This window comes from Colius striatus, chromosome 5, assembly GCF_028858725.1.
Source record: "Colius striatus isolate bColStr4 chromosome 5, bColStr4.1.hap1, whole genome shotgun sequence".
In the NCBI taxonomy this organism is placed as follows: domain Eukaryota; kingdom Metazoa; phylum Chordata; class Aves; order Coliiformes; family Coliidae; genus Colius; species Colius striatus.
In genome coordinates, this window is record NC_084763.1 from 37,863,326 (window position 1) to 37,884,591 (window position 21,266).

Consider the following 21,266-nt stretch of genomic DNA (forward strand, 5'->3'; position numbering starts at 1 on the left):
GGATTTCTTTTGGATTTGGCATCCAGACTTTAGATGGACCCATTCCAAACCCCACTGGCCCAACAGCTGGCATGAAACACTGCACTACTAGATTAAATCCCGTTCTTTAGGGTAGCACCTTCAACAGGCCTGTAATTCAGGGCAGAGGCTGACACAAGAGTTGAGGCCTTTACCCATCCGGCACTTTATTAGGACAGAAGGAGAAATGTGTCTGGAATAGCTCAGGATTGCAGTAAAGCGTCTGTTTGCCACACAGGAAGGTGCAATCCCTTTTGCAGTCACTCAGGGATCCTTCAATACAGTTTATGTGGCTTCTCTCTAAAAGAAACTTCTTGCAGTCCTTTGCTTGCACTCAGAGCACCTCTTGATGAAGCAAATCGAGCAAAATATTCTAAAGCAGTGATACAATTTGTTTACCCTTGCTTAGCCTGGTGCAACATTTAGTCTTAGTCATTACGTTTGAGGAGAAAGATAAAAAAAAATCAATGTATTTTTGTTGCCTCTAGTCTAAAGGTTTGTTGCACAACAAAAATAACGTGAGCTGCAGGCAAATCACAGCAAAGAAAGAAGACAGCAGGTCAAAATTACTCTTTGGCCTATAAAAAGCTTATATTGCTCTAGTTTGGTTTACGGACATCTTACCATAACCTTTGTCCCAGCTAGGAACGAGCTGTGAAGGGCAGATGCAGCACCTCAAAGCCTTTCCTTTCTTTGCTCTAATTAGGGACATGCAACTCCCAGAAGAAAATTCAAGCTTCCATTACAAACTATTTCCTTGGAAGTTACCATGTGGTGGCAGAAAGTTGAAGTAAGAGTTATTTCAGTGGACTCTGACCACTGCCACAGGGAAGGTTCCAGAAACAAAGTATGTGACGAGTAACTGCCTAACTTTCAACGTCCCTGCTGCGAGCAGCCTGGTGGACCAGAGGCTACTGCCTACGTCTTTCTGGAGCATTTCTGAACATGGTCAAAGGGCTGCTTTTTATCTGAAAACACTAAGCATTGAACAGGCTCTTCCTTCAGGCCTTTACAAGAGCCGTCTCCTGGGTACACAGATGTCCTGCAGATGTAGAATCTCTGGAGCTTTGGACAGCATTGGCCTAGGAAGCTGCACAGCACAGAATTGCACTGGCTGGAAGCTCCCTGATGTTTGTGACAACCTGGACTCCACTGACTGCCCCTTTTCTTGGGGGAGTGGACAGAAACGTCTCCAGTTTGTCACAGGGATGAGTTTCCACATCAAGCAGGGCTGGGATTTCCTCCCAAGCACTACTCCCCAGCAGAGCCTTGTTTCATTTAGGTCACTGAAAAGGCGTTTCACAAGGAGGAAGATACTCAGGTTATTTAAAACATGAAGTTGTTAATCCAGTGTCTTCAGTTCAAGCACAGACTGGCCTGTCCTTACCAAACATCCTGCATGGAGCTGTGGGACATGACACCATCATGTGTGATCACAGACAGCACCACTGTCTTATGACTGGGAACAGTTTCTCTCTCAAGGCCTCCTTCTCTCCTTTTTCCTTCACAACGTAACCAATCTCATCCTTCCACTCAGAATTGCACCCAGCTCTAACTGAACTGTCTTTTTTTGCTGTGCCTTTCAGGAGTGACACTGAATACGAAGCTACGGTGACCATTGCTGGGATGCTGGGAGAGAAGCCGTGCAAGCTCCAGCTCAGGGCACGGGGAACATACGATGGAAAATATGAAGACCCATATTTGAGTTAAGGAAGACAAATGCCAAAGTAATGGGGTGGATGCAGCTGTGCCATCAGCTGAGCCTGTATTTTCATCTACTTCTGTTGCTTTAATATAGACCGGGACTTTAGCAGAATGTAACTTTAAGTTATGAGGGAAAAAAAAATGCTCATAGGAAAGAAAACAAGTGGTAATGCAATTCTGGGCTGTTATTTTGATTGCTGTGATAAGCCCACCATTCCCCACAACCCCAGGCTCTGCAAAAAGAGTCAGGTTAAATTGCAAAGCAGCCATGGTAACAGGCTACCATGATATGCCCTGTGCATATCATGGTATGCCTTGAATTACACCAACAGGCTCTTCGTCCCTTAAAAAGTAGCTTTTGTTTTGCCCTGTTAATTTGCTTGACATTGCAATAGACACTGACACATAATAAAAGCAGGAATTACTGGGCAGCATTCCTTGAGGGGTTTCTCAGTGCCTTACATGGAAAGGGGAAGAACCAACTTTCCCTGGACTCCTTGGAAAATGACCAAGCTGTGTTTCCTCATGCCTGGGTATCAAGAACCCTTTCAGACACAGGGAGGAACCCTTCTTCCTCTTTCTTTCCCCCTCCATGGTTCCCATTTACTCACACTTCTCTTGAAATGTTTTTAGTACGACTTTAGCTAAAGGTCACTGAAATTCCCACTTCTGAGCCCATTAAGTTTTCCACTCCCAACATATGAAAGGTTTTTGCTCCAGGCAGCGTGTGTGGTGAGGGGGCAATACACACTGCAGAAGAATAAGAAGGCAGGAGCTGCCTTCTGCCTGGTTCAAAACAGACTTGTGCTGGACAAGGAAAACTCATTTTAAACACAGGGCTCTCAAAGGGGAAAAAGGACCCCTGGAAATGTTAATGGCTCTCTGCCCCCTCCAAATTACACGTGATTGTTGTGTGAGTGGGACAGGCTACAGCACAGGAAGGGGAGATCAAATAGCTCCAGCAACTCCTGACTTTCAACTAACAGTCATCATAAAAAGGAAACAAATACATTGCAAGAACTCAACTGTATTATTAAGTACAAAAATGAAAGCCAGGCAAAGATCTGCAGTCTGTGTTACAAATGTTAACTTTTCTAACAGGACAAGGACACTAAGCACATTTCTTTTTCAAGCTGTTGGCTCTGAGTTTCAGTGATATTTCTGCTCACGAGAGAGAACTTTGTACAATGCAACACACATTTGTGTCAGCACTGTGGCTGTGGCTGGGATGGCCATGTAGTGCTTGCAGTGAGAGTAATGCTGAAATCTCTTTTTTGTTAGGTAAGTAAATATTATTAAGTATAAGCTTGTCCTCTGAAAGTCAGCAAGTTGATACTTAGAAATGTGTTGTAAAAGATGGAATGGCCACTGCCAAATTCCTGGCTTCTGGCAAAGAAGCAGCACTTTTCTATTCAGGGAACCTTTCTATTCAGGTACCTCCTGTGTAAGTGACCGAGTCCTTCCACTGCAGAGGCTTCAGAGCAGCTCTGCTGGAAGCAGGAAGCCACAGCCCCTCATCCAGCACAGGCACTATCTCAGACATGGACCAGTGATGCTGTGGACAGGACAGGCGTGAGCTGTGCACCCATGGCAGGCATTCACATGTCACCCTCCTGGGACTGTCCTCCTGTGCTGGGCCCTGGTGAGGCTGCAGCTTAAGTGCTGTGTTCAGTGTTGGGCCCCTCATTCTCAGAGGCACACTAAGGGGCTCGAGCAAGGGTCTGGAGAACTAGTCTGACAGGGAGCAGCTGAGGGACCTGGGGGATGTTTAGTCAGGAGGAGGCTGAGGGGAGATGTTCTCGCTCTCGGGATCGCTCTGACAAGAGGTTGTGGCCACAGTGGGTGTCTGTTGCACCATAGGAGGTTTAGATTGGGTATTAGGCACAATTTCTTCCCCAAAAGGGTTGCCAAGCCCTTGCAGAGGCTGCCCAGGCCAGTGGTGGAGTCTTCATTCCTGAAAGGATTCCAAAGCTGTGCAGCTGAGGGATCTGATTTAGTGGTGGCCATGGCAGTGCTGCAGGAACAGTTGGACTCAATGACCCTAAAGGTCTTTTTCCAACCAATAATTCTGTGATTCTGCCACAGAGCTCTAAGGGAAATGATGCTCAGCCTTTGCACTGCTTTCTAAACAAGCTGTTCTAGAGTTCTTGCATGATGGTGAAATCTTTTAAGAAAATCCTGGAAAAGCCTTTTCATGGGCACTGATGTTCTGAGTGACCCTTTTGAACAATTTGTCACACAAAACTACTGTACCATGAACTATTTCTCTCTGGTAATAGCCACAGAATGAATGGGTCAGTTAAATTGGAAATATTCATTGATCACCAGACAAGGGCCTGTAGTTAAACTGCAGCTGAACTTCTCACATTGAGGTGCTTTTTAACTCTGAAGCAAATGCCGGGTTTGCATTTTCCCACCTGTTTAGTAGATCCATACCATTTATTCTACTTTGCAAATAGTGCCTAAAATTTGTAGGTCAAGCTGTGAACTCCCAAATCCACTTGATTTCACAGTGCAAATCATTTGCTGTTACTGCAGAAGGCAGAGTGTGAGGTGCTGAGTTTAGTTCCCTGGGTACTCAAAGACAGCAGCAGCGCCCATGCCCGTCCCGATGCACATTGACACGACGCCATACGCTCTGCAACCAAAGCACAGGGGATACACAGACACAGCAGGCTTAGTTCAGCCAGGGGGAAATCAGTACGGTACGTTTGGGCTACCCCCTGCTCTCCTCTGTCACAGAATGGTGGGGGTTGGAAAAGACCTCCAGAGATCATCCAGCCCACCCCTGCTAAAGCAGTTTCCCCTTAATCAGGGGGCACAGGAACATGTCCACGTGAGTTTGGAAATCTCCAGAGAAGGATGCTCCACACCTTCCCTGGGCAGCCTGTCCCAGGGCTCCCTCACCTCAACGCCTAACAAGTTTCTCCTCCTGCTCAAGTGGAACTTCCTGTGTTCCAGCTTGTGTCTGTTACCCCTTGTCCTGTCACTGCTGCTACAGAAAAAAAGACTGGCCCCATCCTCCTGACACTCACCCTTTAACTATTTTAAGTGTTGGTAAGATTCCCCTTCAGCCTTCTCTTCTCCAGGCTGAACAGCCCCAGTTCCTGCAGCCTTTCCTCATAAGGAAGATGCTCCAGTCCCCTGATCATCTTGACTCTCTCCAGCACTTCCCTGTCCCTCTTGAGCTGAGGAGCCCAGCACTAGACACAGGACTCCAGATGAGGCCTCACCAGGGCAGAGTAGATGAGGAGGAGAACCTCCCTTGACCTGCCAGCCTAGATTCTAACTCTGGAGCAGTTGCTGGTGGCCCAAGTTCTTGCAAGGTAGTTTTTGCAGAGCATATGGGCACATTTCTCTGCTTTCTGGATGGCAGCAGTGTGCTCCTTAGACGCCAGCTCAGCCACACCAGCAGTGAGGTCAAGCTAGGAGAACAGCTTTAAGATGGGCTGAGGAAGAAACTCTTCCTTTCCTACCACCTACAACTGCACTTCACATGGCTTTGCCTTGTAAAAGTTAAAGGTAAATTTGGATAGTGTGATGATGTGCAAGAGCCTGATTTTGGATCAAGTCTTTCCTCTGGAGCAGGAGGTGCTTCACTGTTTCTGCCCAGTGTATTTGGCAGTGCAGAGCCCACCCTCACATCACCCTGCCCAAGACCAGGCCTCAGCCCACGCTGGTGTGCAGCCCCTGACATAGGATGGCAGGACCAGTCCCCAGCCTGTCCCAAAGGGCCAGGCAGCCCAGCTTGGCCACAGACTAGAGGAGGGGTCTAGCCAGGGCCCTGCACCACCAGGGAGCAGCACAGACTCTGCATTTCTGGGCAGCAAGACTGTACACAGCCTTCCCTAAAAGGAACCATCAGGAACTCGCCCTCAAATCCACCCAAGGGATGGAGAAAGCTCAACTCAAGGTGATGGTTACTCTGAGCCCAAGTGCCTCAACCCCCATAAGGCACTGAGGCTGACCCAGTTCCTCAGTGCTCACCTCTTCCCTCTGCGCTTCAATTCGTTGAGCAAAGTGACCACTTGACGAGCTCCAGTACAGCCAAGTGGGTGCCCCAGTGCTATTGCTCCTCCCAGAGGGTTGACCTTCTCCATAGGAATGCCCAGCTTTTCCACACAGTACACAGCCTGCAAAGACAGAAGGAATGGTTTCAGGGGGATGCTCTCGCCTCTTTTTGTTCTCAGCTCTCTTGCAACAGAGCTAAGAGAGCTGCAGAGAAGACTTCTGCCCTTGTCATGTGTAAAGAGGGATGGCAAAACATCTTAGGGAGCTCTAAGGGTTCTTACAATGAATTTAGCTCCACCTGTTTCTCAAGCATCACATCATTGCATCAGCTGCTCTTGACGTATTAAAACGGTCAGGACTTGGAGGGCTGACTGCAGCTCAACTGTCCTTCCCAGGGGACAGGAGTGGAACTGCATTACAGATCCAAAATACACGACTTCATCTCAAGCCAAGCCTGCCTGCTTCCTGACAGGCACAACACAGAGTCAAGGAAGAGACAGCAGTTTCTATAGGACCTCCTCATCAGTGAGTGCACCGCCTTGACTGACACCAGGCAGTGAGAAATCCCAGCCCTTGTGGAATAGCTGGTGCCAGCTGGCATGAGGACACAGCAGCAAAGATTACATTCTTAGCTGGTGGCTATCATTTTCTGAGCCTGGGTTGTGGGGGTGTTTTAAATATGAAACTGTATAAACAATGCCCTGCTTATCTTTATTTGAAGGAAAAGAAAAACAGCCTGTGCACGTTCTTAACATCTGCCTGAAGATGTGATACACGGAACAAGTTCAAAGCTGACTTTGGAGACCAAGGTGACACATAGTCAAGGTGACACCTAGCAATGGAGCAACAATGGAGCAACAGGATGACCACTCACCTGGCTGGCAAAGGCTTCATTAATTTCATATATATCAATGTCATCCAGAGTCAGGCCTACAGTTCAGAAAAGTCAGGATTTAAAAGCAGGTATTTTTGCCTTATAACTGTATCAAAGAGAATTCATTCACTCACGGCCTCCCATTATGAATTCTAGTCCTGCTCCACTACTGACAAGAAGAGGGAGACCTTGGCTCCATGTGGGGTAGCTACACCTGTACACAAACCATCACAGCCCAGGGTGCTGTGACGCTGAGTTTGCTGAGTTTCATTAGATGAAATGTGGGGGTTTGTTTTGCAGAGGTATTAAGGTGTGAAGTTAAAACTGTATCTGGGTCTGTGAGTGCAGTGGGAATTGGGGGACACAATAATCACCAGCCAGAGAAGCCATTTATCCCAAGGAGTATGATACCAGCCCTGATCAAAGCCTGGTCCACTGCTTCCAACAATGTGGGACAGAAATCCCCAAACAAACCCAAATCCCACCCCCCTCACACACTGGTTGCATTAAGGAAGAGGAAACAGCACTAAATGAACACGGCATCACGTGCTGCACGTGAAGCGTTTGTTGAGGCTGCGGGGACTGAGCCCTGAGCTGCTGCAAGGGGAGAGAGTGACAGCGACCCCTCAGCAGGAGGGACCAGCACCGTGGCCACCCACTTGGCCAGGAATCCAAGCCAACCGCCAACTGCGCAGGCTGCACTAACATCACCTCTCTTCCGCAGAGAGCCCGACTGGGCCAGCGCCCGGGCAGTGGGAGGCCGAGTGGCCCTTACCTGCATTGCGCAGGGCTGCGGGGATGGCGCAGGCGGGGCCGATGCCCATGACGGCGGGCGGCACTCCCACCACGGCGAAGGCCCGCAGCACGCCCAGCACCGGCAGCCCCAGCCGCGCCGCCGCCGCGCGCCGTGCCAGCAGCACTGCCGCCGCTCCATCGCTCACCTGGCTGGCGTTACCTGCGGGAGGGAGCCGCTCACACCCTGCGCTGCCCAAGCACGGACTTGCACAGATGCACAACTGCAGCAGCAGCAGAAGGGAGGGAGGATCTGAGAACTACATCTCCGCAGACACCAAGGTCAGTCAAAGATGGGGAGGAGGTGCCCAGGCCCAGAGCGGGTATTCCCCTGTGACCTGTGGTGCAGCCCATGGTGAGGCAGCTGGGCCCCTGCAGCCCATGCAGGCCACTGGGGAGCAGAGACCCACTCGCAGCCTGTGGAGGAGCCCACACTGGAGCGGGTGGATGCCTGAAGGAGGCTGTGACTCCATGGGAGTCATCCTGGAGCAAGTTCCTGGCAGGACCTGGGAGCCCATGGGGAGAGAGGAGCCCACAACAGAGCAGGTTTGCTGTCAGGACTTGTGACCCCATGGGAGACCCACACTGGAGTAGCTGGTACTTGAAGGGCCCACACTGAGGCAGGGTGTGAGGAGCTGCCTCTGTGGGAGACCCCATGCCAGAGCAGTTCATGAAGAACTGTGGCCCATGGGAAAGACCCACGCTGAAGAAGTTCGTGAGGGACTGTCTCCCGTGGGAGAGACCCCACACTGGAGCAGTGGGAAGTGTGAGGAGGCCTCCCCCTGAGCAGAAGCAGCAAGCCACAGGAATGGCACAGAGCTGACCTGCTGTAGTGCTGCCATCCTCTTTGAAAGCAGGCTTCAGCTTTGCCAAGCCTTCCAGGGTCGTGGAGGGCCTGATCCCTTCATCTTGGTCCACAGTGATTGTTTTTTGGTTGCCCTGATCATCTAAAACAGTGGTCTTCACTGGAACAATCTCAGTTTTGAACAGTCCCAGCTGCTGAGCTTTTGCCGCTCTGTTAAACAGCATGAAAGGTTAAAACATTCTGGAGGTGAACTGCCAGAGAACTAATGTCAAGGAAGCCAGTTAAGACAAGAATGAACTAAGGAGTGACTTGGTACACTGGTCCACCATTGCTGAGTAGTGACCATCCTTATTTCCATTCATGGAAAGAAAAACTGCTTAAATCTAAGAGATGGGAAATCTATCACTAACCTTGGGGCCTTCTCCCCACACCCAGGCCACAGCATCTCACCCTTCTGAGCAATGGCCCCTGCTGTTCCCATCCACACCTTTGTGATGGACTGACCACCACCAGCCCTCAGCATGAACTGTGCTTGACCACTGACACAGTTACATCACTTCTGTGAGAAAATATGGAATGCACCTTGAGTGCTGAGTTCAATGTTGGGTCCCTCATTCCCAGAGGGACACTGAGGAGCTGGAGCGTGTCCAGGCACCAGAGCTGGGGAAGGGGATGGAGTGCAAGTGTGATGGGGAGCAGCTGAGGGTGTTTAGTCTGGAGAAGGCTGAGGGGAGAATGAGCACTCTCTGCAACTACCTGACAGGGGGCTGTGGCCAGGGGAAGGTCAGTCTGTTTCCAAGCGACAGGACAAGAGGAAGTAACCTCAGGTTCCACCAGGGGAGGTTTAAGTTGGGTATTAGGACAAACTTCTTCCCCAAAAGGGTTGCCAAGCCCTGTCCCAGGCTGCCCAGGGCAGTGATGGAGTCCCCATTCCTGGAGTGATTCCAAAGCCATGTGGCTGGGGGGCTGAGGGACATGAGTTAGTGGTGGCTGTGGCACAGCTCAGAGAATGGTTGGACTTGAAGATCTTAAAGCACTTTTCCAACCCAAATGACTAGGAATCCTGATGCTCAAATATCAGCTCTTAATTTTGAGTTTAAACAGGGCTAGTGGGTTAAGCCTCGGTGTAATTTCTGGCAAATTACAGAATGGCTGAAGTTTCACTCTCCTGGATTTGTCCTACTAAAGACAAGTTGAGCTTCAGACAACAGGTTTCAGCTATAATCTTCTGGCATTTAAACATAACCTTTCAACCCAAAATGATGTTGCATAGCTCAGCACAACTAAATAGAAGGCTATCACTTAACTGAGCAGGAAAGGTGTGGCAAAGATAGGGTCTGGTGCCTGAGACAGCAGTGTTAGCAGTGGGGAACAAGTGACAGGGCCGGACTGAGACAAGCAGGCAGAATGCAATTAGCTGAATTGGAATTGGCTCAGGACATGAGGTTTTAATCTTTCATATCCATAAAGTATTTTAAAGCCTTTGCACTAGAGCTAACACAGAAAATCTACCTTCCAGCAGCCCAGCATCCTTTACAGAGAATAAGAATTGGAGACTGAAAGTTTGTTTTACCTCCTCATCCCTTTACATTTTTACCAATAAAATGTGAATATTTCATACTCCCAGGTAAGCAGGAGTTAGGGCAAAGTGCTGGAGGACAGATCAGTAACTGTGCAGACATCCTGAGACCCAGGCCAGGAACAACCCCCCTTTCCTCATGGGAGAGGCAAGGATGGCTGCATTATCAGCCCAGTGTCAGTGAGAAAGGTTGGCAGGCCCAGCTCCCACAGAAGCAAGGTCAGAATTTAAAGGGTAACTGGCCAGGGCAGTGGCTTCCTGTAGGAGATAAAGAATTGGACTGGGGTGATGCTTCAGAACTGAAGGTTAGTTTAACTCTTTGAGGGCAGCAACTTTAAGGTGTCACCTGGACAGCCAGTAGAGCCCCTTCAGCAGGAATTTGACCTCAGAGAAAGGTAACTGGAGGCAGGACTGGACTCCCCTAGAGCCAGACGCCTGCAGGGCGCCAAGCTGCTCTCCACAAGCTGGGCAGCCATCTGGAAACAGACCCATTTCAATACTCCCTCTCAGGAAAGGCTCCTTCTGCCACCACTCCAAGATTCAGTGTCAAAAGATATTGAGGCAAAGCAGCTATGAAATCAGTCCCTCGCTCAGTTCAGACACCTCATAGGGGCTGCAGCCTTCGGGCAGTCCCTGCCTGAGGCCCCAGTGCAGAGCTGGCACACAATCCACTGCCCAGACTCATGCCCATCTCTGCTCCTAACAGCCCAAAGTTCCTTTACTCATTATCAAGGTTTGGAAGGCAACACCCAGGGCTACACTTAAACCACTCCCGAGAATCATAAAATCATTGAATTATTTCAGTTGGAAAAGACTTTTAAGATCACTGAGTCCAACCCCTCCCCTCACCCTGCCAAGCCCACCACTAACCCATGGCCCTCACATCTCAGCTACATGGCTTTGCAATAGCTCCAGGGATGGGGACTCCACCACCTCCCTGGGCAGCCTGGGACAGTGTCTGACAACCCTCTCGGGGAAAAAGTTCTTCCTCAGCTACAAACTAAACCTCCCCTGGTGCAACTTGAGCCCATTTTCTCTTGTCCTATCGTTGATGACCAACCCCCATCTCACTACAACCTCCTGTCAGGGAGTTGCAGAGTGCTCATGTCTCCCCTCAGCCTCCTCCAGACTCAGCTCCCTCAGCTACTTGTTCTCCAGCCCCTTCCCCAGCTCAGGACACGCTCCAGCCCCTCAGTGTCCCTCTGGGAGTGAGGGACCCAACACTGAACACAGCACTCAAGCTGCACCCTCACCAGGGCCCAGCACAGGGGTACAGTCACTGCCCTGGGCCTGCTGGCCACACTAGTGCTGATACAAGTCAGGATGCCCCTGGCCTTCTTGGCCCCCTGGGCACATTGCTGGCTCATGTCAAGCCACTGTTGACCAACACTCGCAGGTCCTTTTCTTCCCAATAGCTTTCCAGCCCCTCTGCCCCAAGCCTGTAGCATTGCCTGGGGCTGTTGTGGCCCAAGCGCAGCATCCAGCACTTGGCCTTGTTAAACCTCATGCAACTGGCCTCAGCCCATCACTCCAGCCTGGCCAGGGCCCTCTCGCAGAAGTAAAAATGGGTTTTCTATCTGTATTATCCAATTAAAAGGTAAAAAAGACCTGTATTTACTTTTGTTGGGAAGCCAAAGCAAAGGCATCCTGCTTCTTTCGGGAAACTCCAAACTTCTCTGCCACATTTTCTGAGGTTATTCTGGGGAAAACAACATCACAAAATTAATCTGACAACACTTCTAATGGAGCTGCAGTTGCACACAAAGTGACGTACGAGCAGTGGTTTCAGCCCCAAAGATAACTGCTGCATTATCAATCTACAACTGCACAGCAGAAGCAAACCCTGAATCAAATCTAGGCCCAAAAGAGGGCTGAAATCCATTTTCCTTACTCATTAAGGTATTGAGCTTCAGACAAGGAAATCTTTCACCAGAGTCACTGATCTCCCCCATTTCACAAGTTCATCTTCTCCCACACCCCAGGAGGACACTGACATGTACAGATCCAAACTCTCCCCATTCAGATCATTTTGAAATTGTGGTCATGAGAGACAGATCCTCTAGAAAACCCTTACACTTTGGGAGGAGGAACAACTCACCCCATAGGAATGAGGCAATCTCGAGCTTTGCTGTTCTCCATTATGCTGGTGCTGATATCCCCGGGGTTATTTGCACTTCTGAGGGACATCGTTTCCACCCTAAACACAGGAAGGAAAAGAAACCACACCTGAAATTGCCAGCAGTGCTTTCACACCATTTGTGGGGATTGCTCCATGAAGACTGATTAAAACTCAGCTCTCCAATTATCCTACAGAAACAGAGCCAGTAACTCAGAGCTGTCTGAGGCAGAAGCTCTTCACGCATCAATGGAAGAGTCACCACAAAATGAAAGTGGATTGCTAGATTAAACTGGTCCTTGTTTCAACAGAACAGGGTACTACGGGCAATTAATTGCTTGTCTTTCCACAGCTACGAAGGAATTTCAAACCCTTCTGGCACTTTTGTCTTCAAACAAGAAGAAATTGAAGGTTTTAGGACTGGAGATTCCAGCGAGATTGTCAACAGCCATAAAAATGCCACTTAGAGCTGAAGAGCTGGTTGGCAGCATAAGAAAAGTATTAAGCAAGCCATGACAGACTTCAGCAGTTTTATGCCACTTGTGTTTCACAACACAAAGAATTTCAGACACAGCCTTTGCCCTACAAATGAGATATCTGATGGAAGACACCCACATTTACTGCAGAAACACCCAGCCATCTTAAGACTTAGTGACCTTTTGGAAAGCCAGAGTAGAGCACAGAGCCTACAATGGGAAGAAGGTCTAAATTTTATTCTGCACCACACAAATACACTCACATAGAGAAAATAACAAAGAAACTATTCCTGGAAAATGCAAAACAGGCAGAAAATAAGGGGTTGTTTTTTTTCCCCAGGCAGCTTATAGTAAGTGCTATTGAGAGTTCAAACTAACTCTAATATGGGACACTGCACTACTTGACTTCAGCTGCACCCACTCCTTGAAGGAAGGTAAGGAATCAGTGTTTAAGGAAGAGCAAACCACAGCTACTGTGTTTCTGTTGTCATCTAGCATCTCTTCACCCAGGGAGTAGGCAAGTCCACTCGGTCAGAGCACAACCTGGGACAAACACAGCTTACAAAAGCTCCTTATAACTCACAGCTTTTGTCCCAGAATCCCGGAGCGGTGGGGGTTGGAAGGGACCTCCAGAGCTCATCCAGCCCATCCCTGGCTAAAGCAGGTTCCCCTTGATCAGAGGGCACAGAAATGTGTCCAAGTGGGTTTGGAAACCTCCAGAGAAGGAGATTCCACAACTTCTCTGTGCAACTTGTGCCAGGGCTCCCTCATCCCTTACACAGAAGAAGTTTTTCCTTGTGTTTAAGTGGAGGAGTGGCTTCCTTATGTATTCAGGGAGGAGCCTACAAGGCAGAAGCCCAAAAACTTCTGGTGGTTTGCATACCCAAACGCAAAGGCTGCATCCCAAACCCTTTGAGTTTCTCAGTACCTTTAAGGATATCATTTTGGTGGATGCTGCCAAGCAGCTTCTTGAAATGAGTGTGTGGAAGTGACCGAGTGCAAGGCAACGTGTATTGAAACAAAATAAACACCAAGTTCTTGCCTGCACGAGAGGAACGTGCCCATCTTGCTGTGCTGTTTATTTCACAACAGGTCTAAGGAGGGAACAGCACTCCCAACACCATATCCTGCTCAACCATGTGCCCGCAGCTGTGGAGAAGCTGTAAATATAACCATTTGCCTAAGGACTACCAGATGGCTGAGTTACCAAGGTAAAGAAAAAGATAAACCCAGTATTTAAGCCTCGGGATTACTGACTACTTCTTTCTCATTCTTTCTGAACTGCATGTTTGCATGCTCACTGGTATTTCTTCAAAGCCAACATAATGTTTACATAATCCGCTAAAGAATAAACACTTCTCATGAGGCCAGGAGCAACGCAAACAACACGCTCATCCACTGCAAAAGGGCATCTCTTGGAAGCCTGTAGAACCATTGCTAGCACGGCTAGGACAGCAATTTATTTATCCAGCACAGCTGCTGGTCTTCCAGTACACTAGTTAATTATAGGTTAGTAACAAAGCTCATTATGGTGGGGTCTTGCAGGCTGTCAGAGCTCTCCGTGCAAGTGGTATCCTACAGCAGAGCCAGAAGACCCTAATAAAATGGACTTCATGTAAAAGATACTCATCCTCTTTTTGCAAGCCCAGCAGACATGTCAGCAAGACCAAAACCTCCAGAGGAATTACAGGATTTCCACGCACTCTCCCTCAGACTCTTTAAGATAACTCCATCTTCTGTGACAGGACTCAGCAGCTTCTGGAAATACACCGTGTCTGCAGCCACCATTTAAATTCAGCTCCTAATTTCAGAGTTTATTCCCCAATGTGTGCAATGACGACAGCACCTATTTCCTTGGCAGGGACTGATCTGCTTGGAAGGGAGTTCTAGTTCCTCACACAAGAGCTGCTGCAGATGGACAGCGTGCTGCCTCCAGGAAGCACAAACAAATAGCATAAAAAGACTTTCTTACCCACAGGCCAAGCCAATGTCATAGGATCCATTTTGGATGCCACCTGTAACAGCAATGCAGAAATATTCTTACTGTTGGGAGGAGCAGAAGCCCTTCCATGGCAGTGGTGGTTTCACCAGCACAGAGGCACCACCACAACCCAGCCAGGCCTCTCCACTGCCTGCACAGTGTCAGCCAGGCTGGGAAATGCTGTGCTGGGCACAAGCCACAGCCTGCTAGGCATCTGGGGAGGACAGCAGGGACCCTTCTAATACTCTGCTCACTGTTGGGCCCCTCACTCCCAGATGGACACTGAGGGGCTGGAGCATGTCCAGAGCAAGGCATTGGAGCTGGGGAAGGGTCCGAAGCCCAAGTCTGATCGGGAGCAGCTGAGGGACCCGGAGGTGTTTGGTCTAGAGAAGAGGAAGCTGAGGGGAGCCAGGATCACTCCCTGCAACCCCATGACAGGAGGTTGTAGTAAGGTGGGGGTCAGTCTCTCCAGTAATGAACAATAAGACAAGAGGAAATGACCTCAAGTTGCACCAGGGGAGGTTTAGATTAGAGATGAACAAGAATCTTTTCCCTGAGAGGATTGTCAGCCACTGTCCCAGGCTAACCAGGGAACTGGTGAAGTCCCCATCCCTGGAGCTATTGCAAAGCCGTGTAGCTGAGGTGCTGAGGGCCATGGGTTAGTGGTGGGTTTGGCAGTGTGAGGGGAGGGGTTGGACTCTATGATCTTGAAGGTGTTTTCCAACCAAAATGATTCTATGACCCTTCTAGAAGCTGCCTCACGTGGAAGCGATGGTAGAACCTATCCTCAGAAAACCAAGCCACTTCTCTCAGGGTAAACTCAGCCTACTCAAAGATATAACAGCATTCTACCAACACCACAAGAAAATTCCAATAGTAGAAGACTTTATCTTGATCTTACTGCTCAGAGAGATTTGAGGAGAGGAGCAACAAGCACTTGGGGCAGGGCAGGCATCAACTCTGACCCGAGAGTCCACAACACTCACCAGCTATATTGATGATGGCCTGCAGCCCGGAGGAGCATTGCCGGTTCACGCTTGAGCATGGCACCGTCTCTGGAATGCCACTAGAAAACAAGACAGTAGTGGCAAAGCCTCAGTGACCAAAACCACAAAACAAAACAAACCCCTTATGAGAACATTAAGCCACCTGATTAAACTTTAACCCTCAAGCTCAAGACAGATCCCTTTATGCACATATTAACATATTTGGTCCTGCACCAAGAGAAAGCAAAGTTCATGGGTAATTTCTAAATACGATTTGCAGATGGCTCCAAAGGCTGTTTGCCCAAAAGTCTGTCTGCAGAAAGTGCTCTGCAAGCAGGGCCCTCTCACCTGCCTGTATCCCAGGCTCTCATCAGGGCCAAAACAGCTGAAAGGCTGTACCATGCTCATAATCACTGCTGCGCTGTGCCTGCACCTGTCCAAAGTGGTGGCTGTGCATTGATTTACAGATGCAAACATCATGCACAACAGGCAGTGGCTCTACTGTTTGGCAGATGAGCTCCAGCTCAACAGGAGCCATCAGCCACAGAAACAAAAGACCCAAGGCAGCTCCACGGCTTCAGCCCACAAAAGCAGGGCAGCATCAGAGCCTCACAGGACAGAGGAGCAGCTGGAGCCCACCAAACAAGACCTCCCAGACAGAGGCTCAACGCAACCAGCCCACTCAGCTGAATCAGCCGTAGCTCTGCTCCCCTGTCCTTTGCCAGGAGGACTCTTCAAACTTCTCCAAACACACAATCAAAGTCTAATTCTTTGTCAAAGGGTGATTTCCCATAACTTCCTAGAAGTGCAGGAGCCTCGTGGCAGCCTCCGATCCAGGGCTGCCCTGTAGCCAAGGCCAGGGAAGGGGAGGAGGGACCTCAATCTGGTTGAGAGTTTACCTTAGAAACTGTGCCACTCTTGCAATCAAAGCGCCAGCTCCAGGCTGCAGCACGTTTCCTAAGTGCAAAGACATGATCCCAGTCAATCAGTTGCATTTCCTTTGCTTTTTGCTGCAGGCAGCGAAGGGGTGTTCACACACGGTCTGACACCCTCCAGCAGCCCCAAAGGAAACAGAACAGTCACATAGGATGCCCTGAGTCCATTAACTTTACACTACCTAACCCCTGTCAACCTCATGAGATCTGCACAGATCCCATGGGACACAGGAGCAGCCTGTCCCAGAGGGCAACCCAGCCCAGGAGCTTTGACAGAGGTTGTTCACTTACCCACACAGATGTCTCCCAGAGCTTCAGGAGGAAGATTGACATCTTGAAGGACAGCTGTCATAACAGCAGATAACAGTTCATCAGGTGTAGTGTCCTAAAAGCAAGGTGGTCAGAAGTACTCAACGAACACCAGTCAGAGAATGGTGGGGGTTGGAAGAGACCTCTAGAGATCACCCAGTCCAACCCCCCTGCTAAAGCTGGTTCCCCTCGATCAGGGGGCACGGGAATTTGTCCAGGTGGGTTTAGAAACCTGCAGAGGAGAGTCCACACCCTCCCTGGGCAGCCTGTGCCAGGGCTCCCTCACCTCAACCCAAACAAGTTTTTGCTTCCTGTGTTCCAGCCTGTGCCCAGACGCTGCCCTGTCACCACATCGCCTCCGGAGCACCTCAGTAGGCCCCTGCACGCTGCTTGGGCAGCTTTACTCTTCTCACCTCATCACGTCTGTCGTTAACCCACAACAGCAGAATTACACCGTGAGGTTTCACCCGGTGTACGTTTCAGGCACCGGCCGCTTCAGCACCCCGCCGGGCATCAGAGGGGCGCGCTCGGGACCTCCCAACCCCGGCGACCCGAGTCCTCGCGAGCTGAGACCCGCGGCTCCCGTGAATCCCCTGTGCTGCTAGGAACGCGGCACCCCTGCGCCGAGGGACGGCAAGCGGGGAGCAGCGAGAGGCGGGGGAGACCTCAGCGCCGGAAGGGCTCCGTGCGGCACCCCGAGGGGGCCGTTACGCGCGGGAGAGAGGCCGCGGTGCCGCCGGGCCCGCAGGGTCCCCTCCCCCGCTCCCCGGGCTGTACCTTGAAGCCGCCCCGCTTGGCGCGACCGATGGCGGTCCTCCGCCCGTGCACCACCACCACATCGTCGGGGCTGGGGGCCCGCGGCGCGGGCCCGCCGCGGCTCCCGGCCGGCGCGGCCAGCTGGCCCAGCACCACCTGCACGCGCCGCGCCGCCGCCATCTTGGCACCTGGGGCCGGGGCCGCGCGCCTCATTTGCATAGCCCCGCCCCCGCCCGAGGCGCGCGCACCGAGCCGGGGCAAGGCCGCCCCTCGGGGCGGGCACGGGGCACGCGCTGAGGCACAGGGGCTGCCATCCGCACCGATCCCTTACTTACAGAAACCCCAGCCCCGCCCCTCGCCCGCCTGCGCCTGCTAGGGCTAGTCCTACGGGGAAGGGACCGCACTGGTGTGTAGGTGTGCGAGGCTGTGCAAGGCTGTGCGGGATCCCGCTCCAGCCTCCCCCCCGCACCCCGAGAGCATCATTTCTGGCTGGCCCCGTGACGCTGCGGCGCGCAGGGAAAGCCACAGACCCACTACCGGCAAAATAAAATCCCATTTAAACAACAGAACCACCTTTACATGGCATCACGGTCCATTGCTCTGTTCCCAGTTTCCTTCTGTACATCAGAACACTGTGAGGGTTTTAAAAAAAACCAACAAGCAAAGGCACCTGAGGAGTGAGTCACACACACACACACACACACACACACAGACACACACCTGCTCGCACACTCAGCACATGAGCCACATCCATCCACGGGAGGAGCTGGGTGGTTTCAGGGTCCTGGGAGCATTTTGAGGCAGCCCCAGCCCAGGGCAACCAAGGGCTGTATCAGTTTTCTTTCAAGGCCTCAGAAAGAAGAACACTCACCCCACTGCTGAAGGGCTGAGAAAAATCAAGCCCAAACATTCAACAAGAGAGGAGAAAACAGCTTAAAAATGTTTTGGGTTGTTTTAGCTTTGGTGCAAACATACTTTGTTACACCCTGCTGACAAAACTCTTATCAGGTAACCCTGATTTCTAGTATTTATTTTCCTTTTTTCCCCCCCACCCCTCCCCGAGTAGTGAACAGACTGAGAGATTTGGGCCTATTGACAGAATTAAACACTTCATTTCCCCTCCGAGAAAGGAGCTGTGGCTCTAAGCCCCCTCTGGGAGGAAAGCTGCCCATCACACCACTGTGGGCGACTGGCACCAACTCCTGCTGCTGCCCTGCTTCACCACAGCTATTTCTTTTCACTTTCCCTGACTCTATCAGTGTTTTATATTTTTTAAATTGAAACAACTCTAAGTTTTGCTTCTCTTTTCAGAGCTGTGGACAAGGCAACACTCCCACTGCCACAGCAGCAGTGCAAAATCTTTCTTCCATTCAAGGACATGTGAAGTCACATGAAAATCCCGTTCTCGATTTTCTCTTCAATCCAAACAATGCTTTTCATTTTCAATAAAAAGTAGTATTAATAGAAATCACTTTGACACACTGGCCTGAAGATGGCAACCTCACTGTAACTGCTTATTTAACCCTTTGCTGAGCCAGGCAGAAATAGCTAATGCAGCAGAGAGGGGGGATGGTGCAATTAATTTGTCCAAAACAACCAAGACCTGATTAATTCATTAGCTTCCAGGGACTCTGTGCATGCTCCCTGCTGAAGCTTTCCAGCAGGGTAGTGCTGATCAAAGAGGCTGTAGCCCAACTTTGCTTTTAACTGGGCTGTTTTCTCCCAAAACCTCAAATAGGCTGCAGGAAGAAATCTGCTTGGAACTGTGTTCAGCCAACACAGCTCTGCTGTGCAGCCTGAGGCTCCATGGTGCTACAGCTGCTCCCTCAGGCACCATAATGGAGGGGACAACCCCCTTCCCTGCACCCAGGGCATGGAAGAAGGCACCCAGCCCTCAGCAGTCCAGATCTGCAGGTGCCAGTCCTCTCTGCCCTATTTTAGGTGCCCACTTGAGTTTTATGGAGACTCACTGAGCTCCTCGTGCAATTCTGCTTATGAAACGAGCTGGTATTTCTCCAACCCCAGCGTGGCAGATGGACCCGCGATAGCAGGGTTACAGCTATGAGCAAAGTCACTCTCACCGAGATCCGCCCCCGGCTCCTACCTGAACTCCCAGCACCCACTAGCTGATGCTCAGCCCTGCCCACCGCAGGCATCACCGCATGTACACACCCCTCTGACCAGCCCATGGCAGAGGTCCCGGGCATCCGTCCATAGGGGTATCCCGCCGAGACCTCCTGCACCCCGAGAAGACCCCCTTCCTTCTTCCAGACTCGCACACACACGCACCCACACACTCGCTACACAGGAGAAGCCGCCGCGGCCGCTGCCTCAGCACCGACCTCGTGCCGGGCCGCGGTCACCCCGTGATTGTAACCGCTTAAGGCACAGCGCGGTGGGAAACGCTGCCCGGCCCCGCGGCCCCCGGGAGGGACACCCGCGTCCCCTCGACCCCCAGGTCCGAGGATCATCTCCTCTGGCGCGGCTGAAGCTCGTCTGTTCCGCTGCAGAAGGTGGCGATGGCCGCCGAGCGCCGGAGCCGGGGCTGCTGCAAGCGTTGCTGCGGTGCTGAGGGGGGACGGCCCCCAGGACGGTCCCCAACGCGGCCGGCAGCGAGGAGGTCGCTCGGTCCATGGCCAGCACCCGCACGGGCCGTGACAGCCCTCACTCCCACCCCCCGGCGCAGACTGTCCGCGGGCCGCCGGCGGGTGCGGGCCCGGCGCCGGGCGAGGGGAACGGCCCCGCGGGAGCTCTGAGCCGCGGCTCCGGCGGCCGCCCTCTCCGGCCGGCGCTTCGGCAGCCCCGCGCCGCCGCTCACAGCCCGCAGCTGACGAACGGGTGTCTCAGCAGGTCCTCGGCCGTCGGCCTCCGCTTCTCCTCCACGAAGATCTGCTTGAGGAAGTTGCGGCAGGAGGCGGACACGCCGTCCGGGAGCTGGGGGTTGGTGGGCTGCGTGGCGATCTTAAAGATAGCCGCCATGGCTTCGAACTCCGCCCACGGCGGCTTCTCCGTTAACATCTCCACCACGGTGCAGGCCACGCTCCTACAACAACGCAGGGCACTGAGGTAAGAGCACGACAGGGGCTGGGCGAGAGCTGGGGCTGGGGCAGGGGACGGGCGTTTCAAGCCTAATCTGCCTGGAGTAGGCTGTGCAGGGAGCAAAGCTGCCTGAGACGGGCATACACCTCTGTGGCCCCTGAAGCTCCCTGTTGACACAGATCCTTGGCACTAGGCTCTCCACTCCCACTAGCCTTGCCCTAAAGCCAGTGGCTTTTCTGCGTTGACGGATATTCGTACCTTAATTGACAGATATTAAGTATCATTAAAGTGTGTGAGAGACCTTATCAGAGCATCCCCTGAAGGGAAACCCAGGCACAGAGATACCAGTTTCTGCAGTACCATGTAGTTCCCCAAGAAGCTGAACCAGAAGGAAACATGTTTGCCTACATCGACTCCATCTCTGACATGCATCTGAGAAGGAGTAGCCAGGAGCCCGAGAGGTTTCCCTGTGCTTGCTGAGGAGTCCTTGTCTCAGCAGTGACCCTTCTCTGCCACCTCCATAAAAAACTGCGTGACATCAGCCAGAGCAAGTAGTGCAGGGTACATGGCGCTCTCCGCTAAGGACTCTCTAGGCTTCCCCCCAAACATGGCTCTGTTGGAGGGATTAGTTTTTGCTGACCCTACTTGCTTGAGCACCCAACAGAAAGCCCACTACAATGACACTGCTTCCTCCTCATTTACTGGGAAGGATTAGTAGTGTTATCTCAACACTTTCATGCTCCAGAACCAAGCCTTCACAAGCAGCCAATGAATGACTTTGGCTGTCTTTGTGCCTGAGCCACATGCAAACAGAATTTGAGAGGCTGCACAGGATTCCCCTGAGCCTATGAGCTGGGTTTAGCTAAACTAAAATCAGGGCCACTA

The 21,266-nt window shown here is 51.5% G+C and overlaps 3 protein-coding genes across 5 annotated transcripts in view; 1 reads left to right on the forward strand and 2 right to left on the reverse strand.

The window, feature by feature from the left end:
• DLEC1 (DLEC1 cilia and flagella associated protein) overlaps positions 1-1,728 on the forward strand; it is a 41,187-nt gene extending 39,459 nt beyond the window's left edge. Inside the window, exon 38 of the mRNA XM_061997412.1 lies at positions 1,605-1,728. Within this exon, the coding sequence (XP_061853396.1) occupies positions 1,605-1,728 (124 nt within the window). The remainder of the gene's footprint in view (positions 1-1,604) is intronic.
• Positions 1,729-2,729: 1,001 nt separating this feature from the next.
• ACAA1 (acetyl-CoA acyltransferase 1) lies at positions 2,730-17,522 on the reverse strand. The gene is made up of 12 exons (XM_061997413.1): positions 17,364-17,522; positions 16,569-16,662; positions 16,242-16,299; positions 15,343-15,422; positions 14,348-14,390; positions 11,882-11,980; positions 11,402-11,482; positions 8,224-8,414; positions 7,383-7,562; positions 6,608-6,663; positions 5,710-5,855; positions 2,730-4,360 (listed from the first exon to the last, which is right to left on the reverse strand). Exons 1-12 carry the CDS (start codon positions 17,520-17,522, stop codon positions 4,285-4,287), a joined length of 1,263 nt encoding a protein of 420 aa, XP_061853397.1. The 3' UTR covers positions 2,730-4,284.
• Positions 17,523-18,434: 912 nt separating this feature from the next.
• LOC104550852 (mitogen-activated protein kinase kinase kinase 3) overlaps positions 18,435-21,266 on the reverse strand; it is an 82,638-nt gene continuing 79,806 nt past the window's right edge. For all 3 annotated transcript variants that reach the window (XM_061997235.1, XM_061997233.1, XM_061997234.1), the window contains one exon: positions 18,435-20,385. In XM_061997235.1, the coding sequence (XP_061853219.1) occupies positions 20,157-20,385 (229 nt within the window). In that variant the 3' untranslated portion in view covers positions 18,435-20,156. The remainder of the gene's footprint in view (positions 20,386-21,266) is intronic.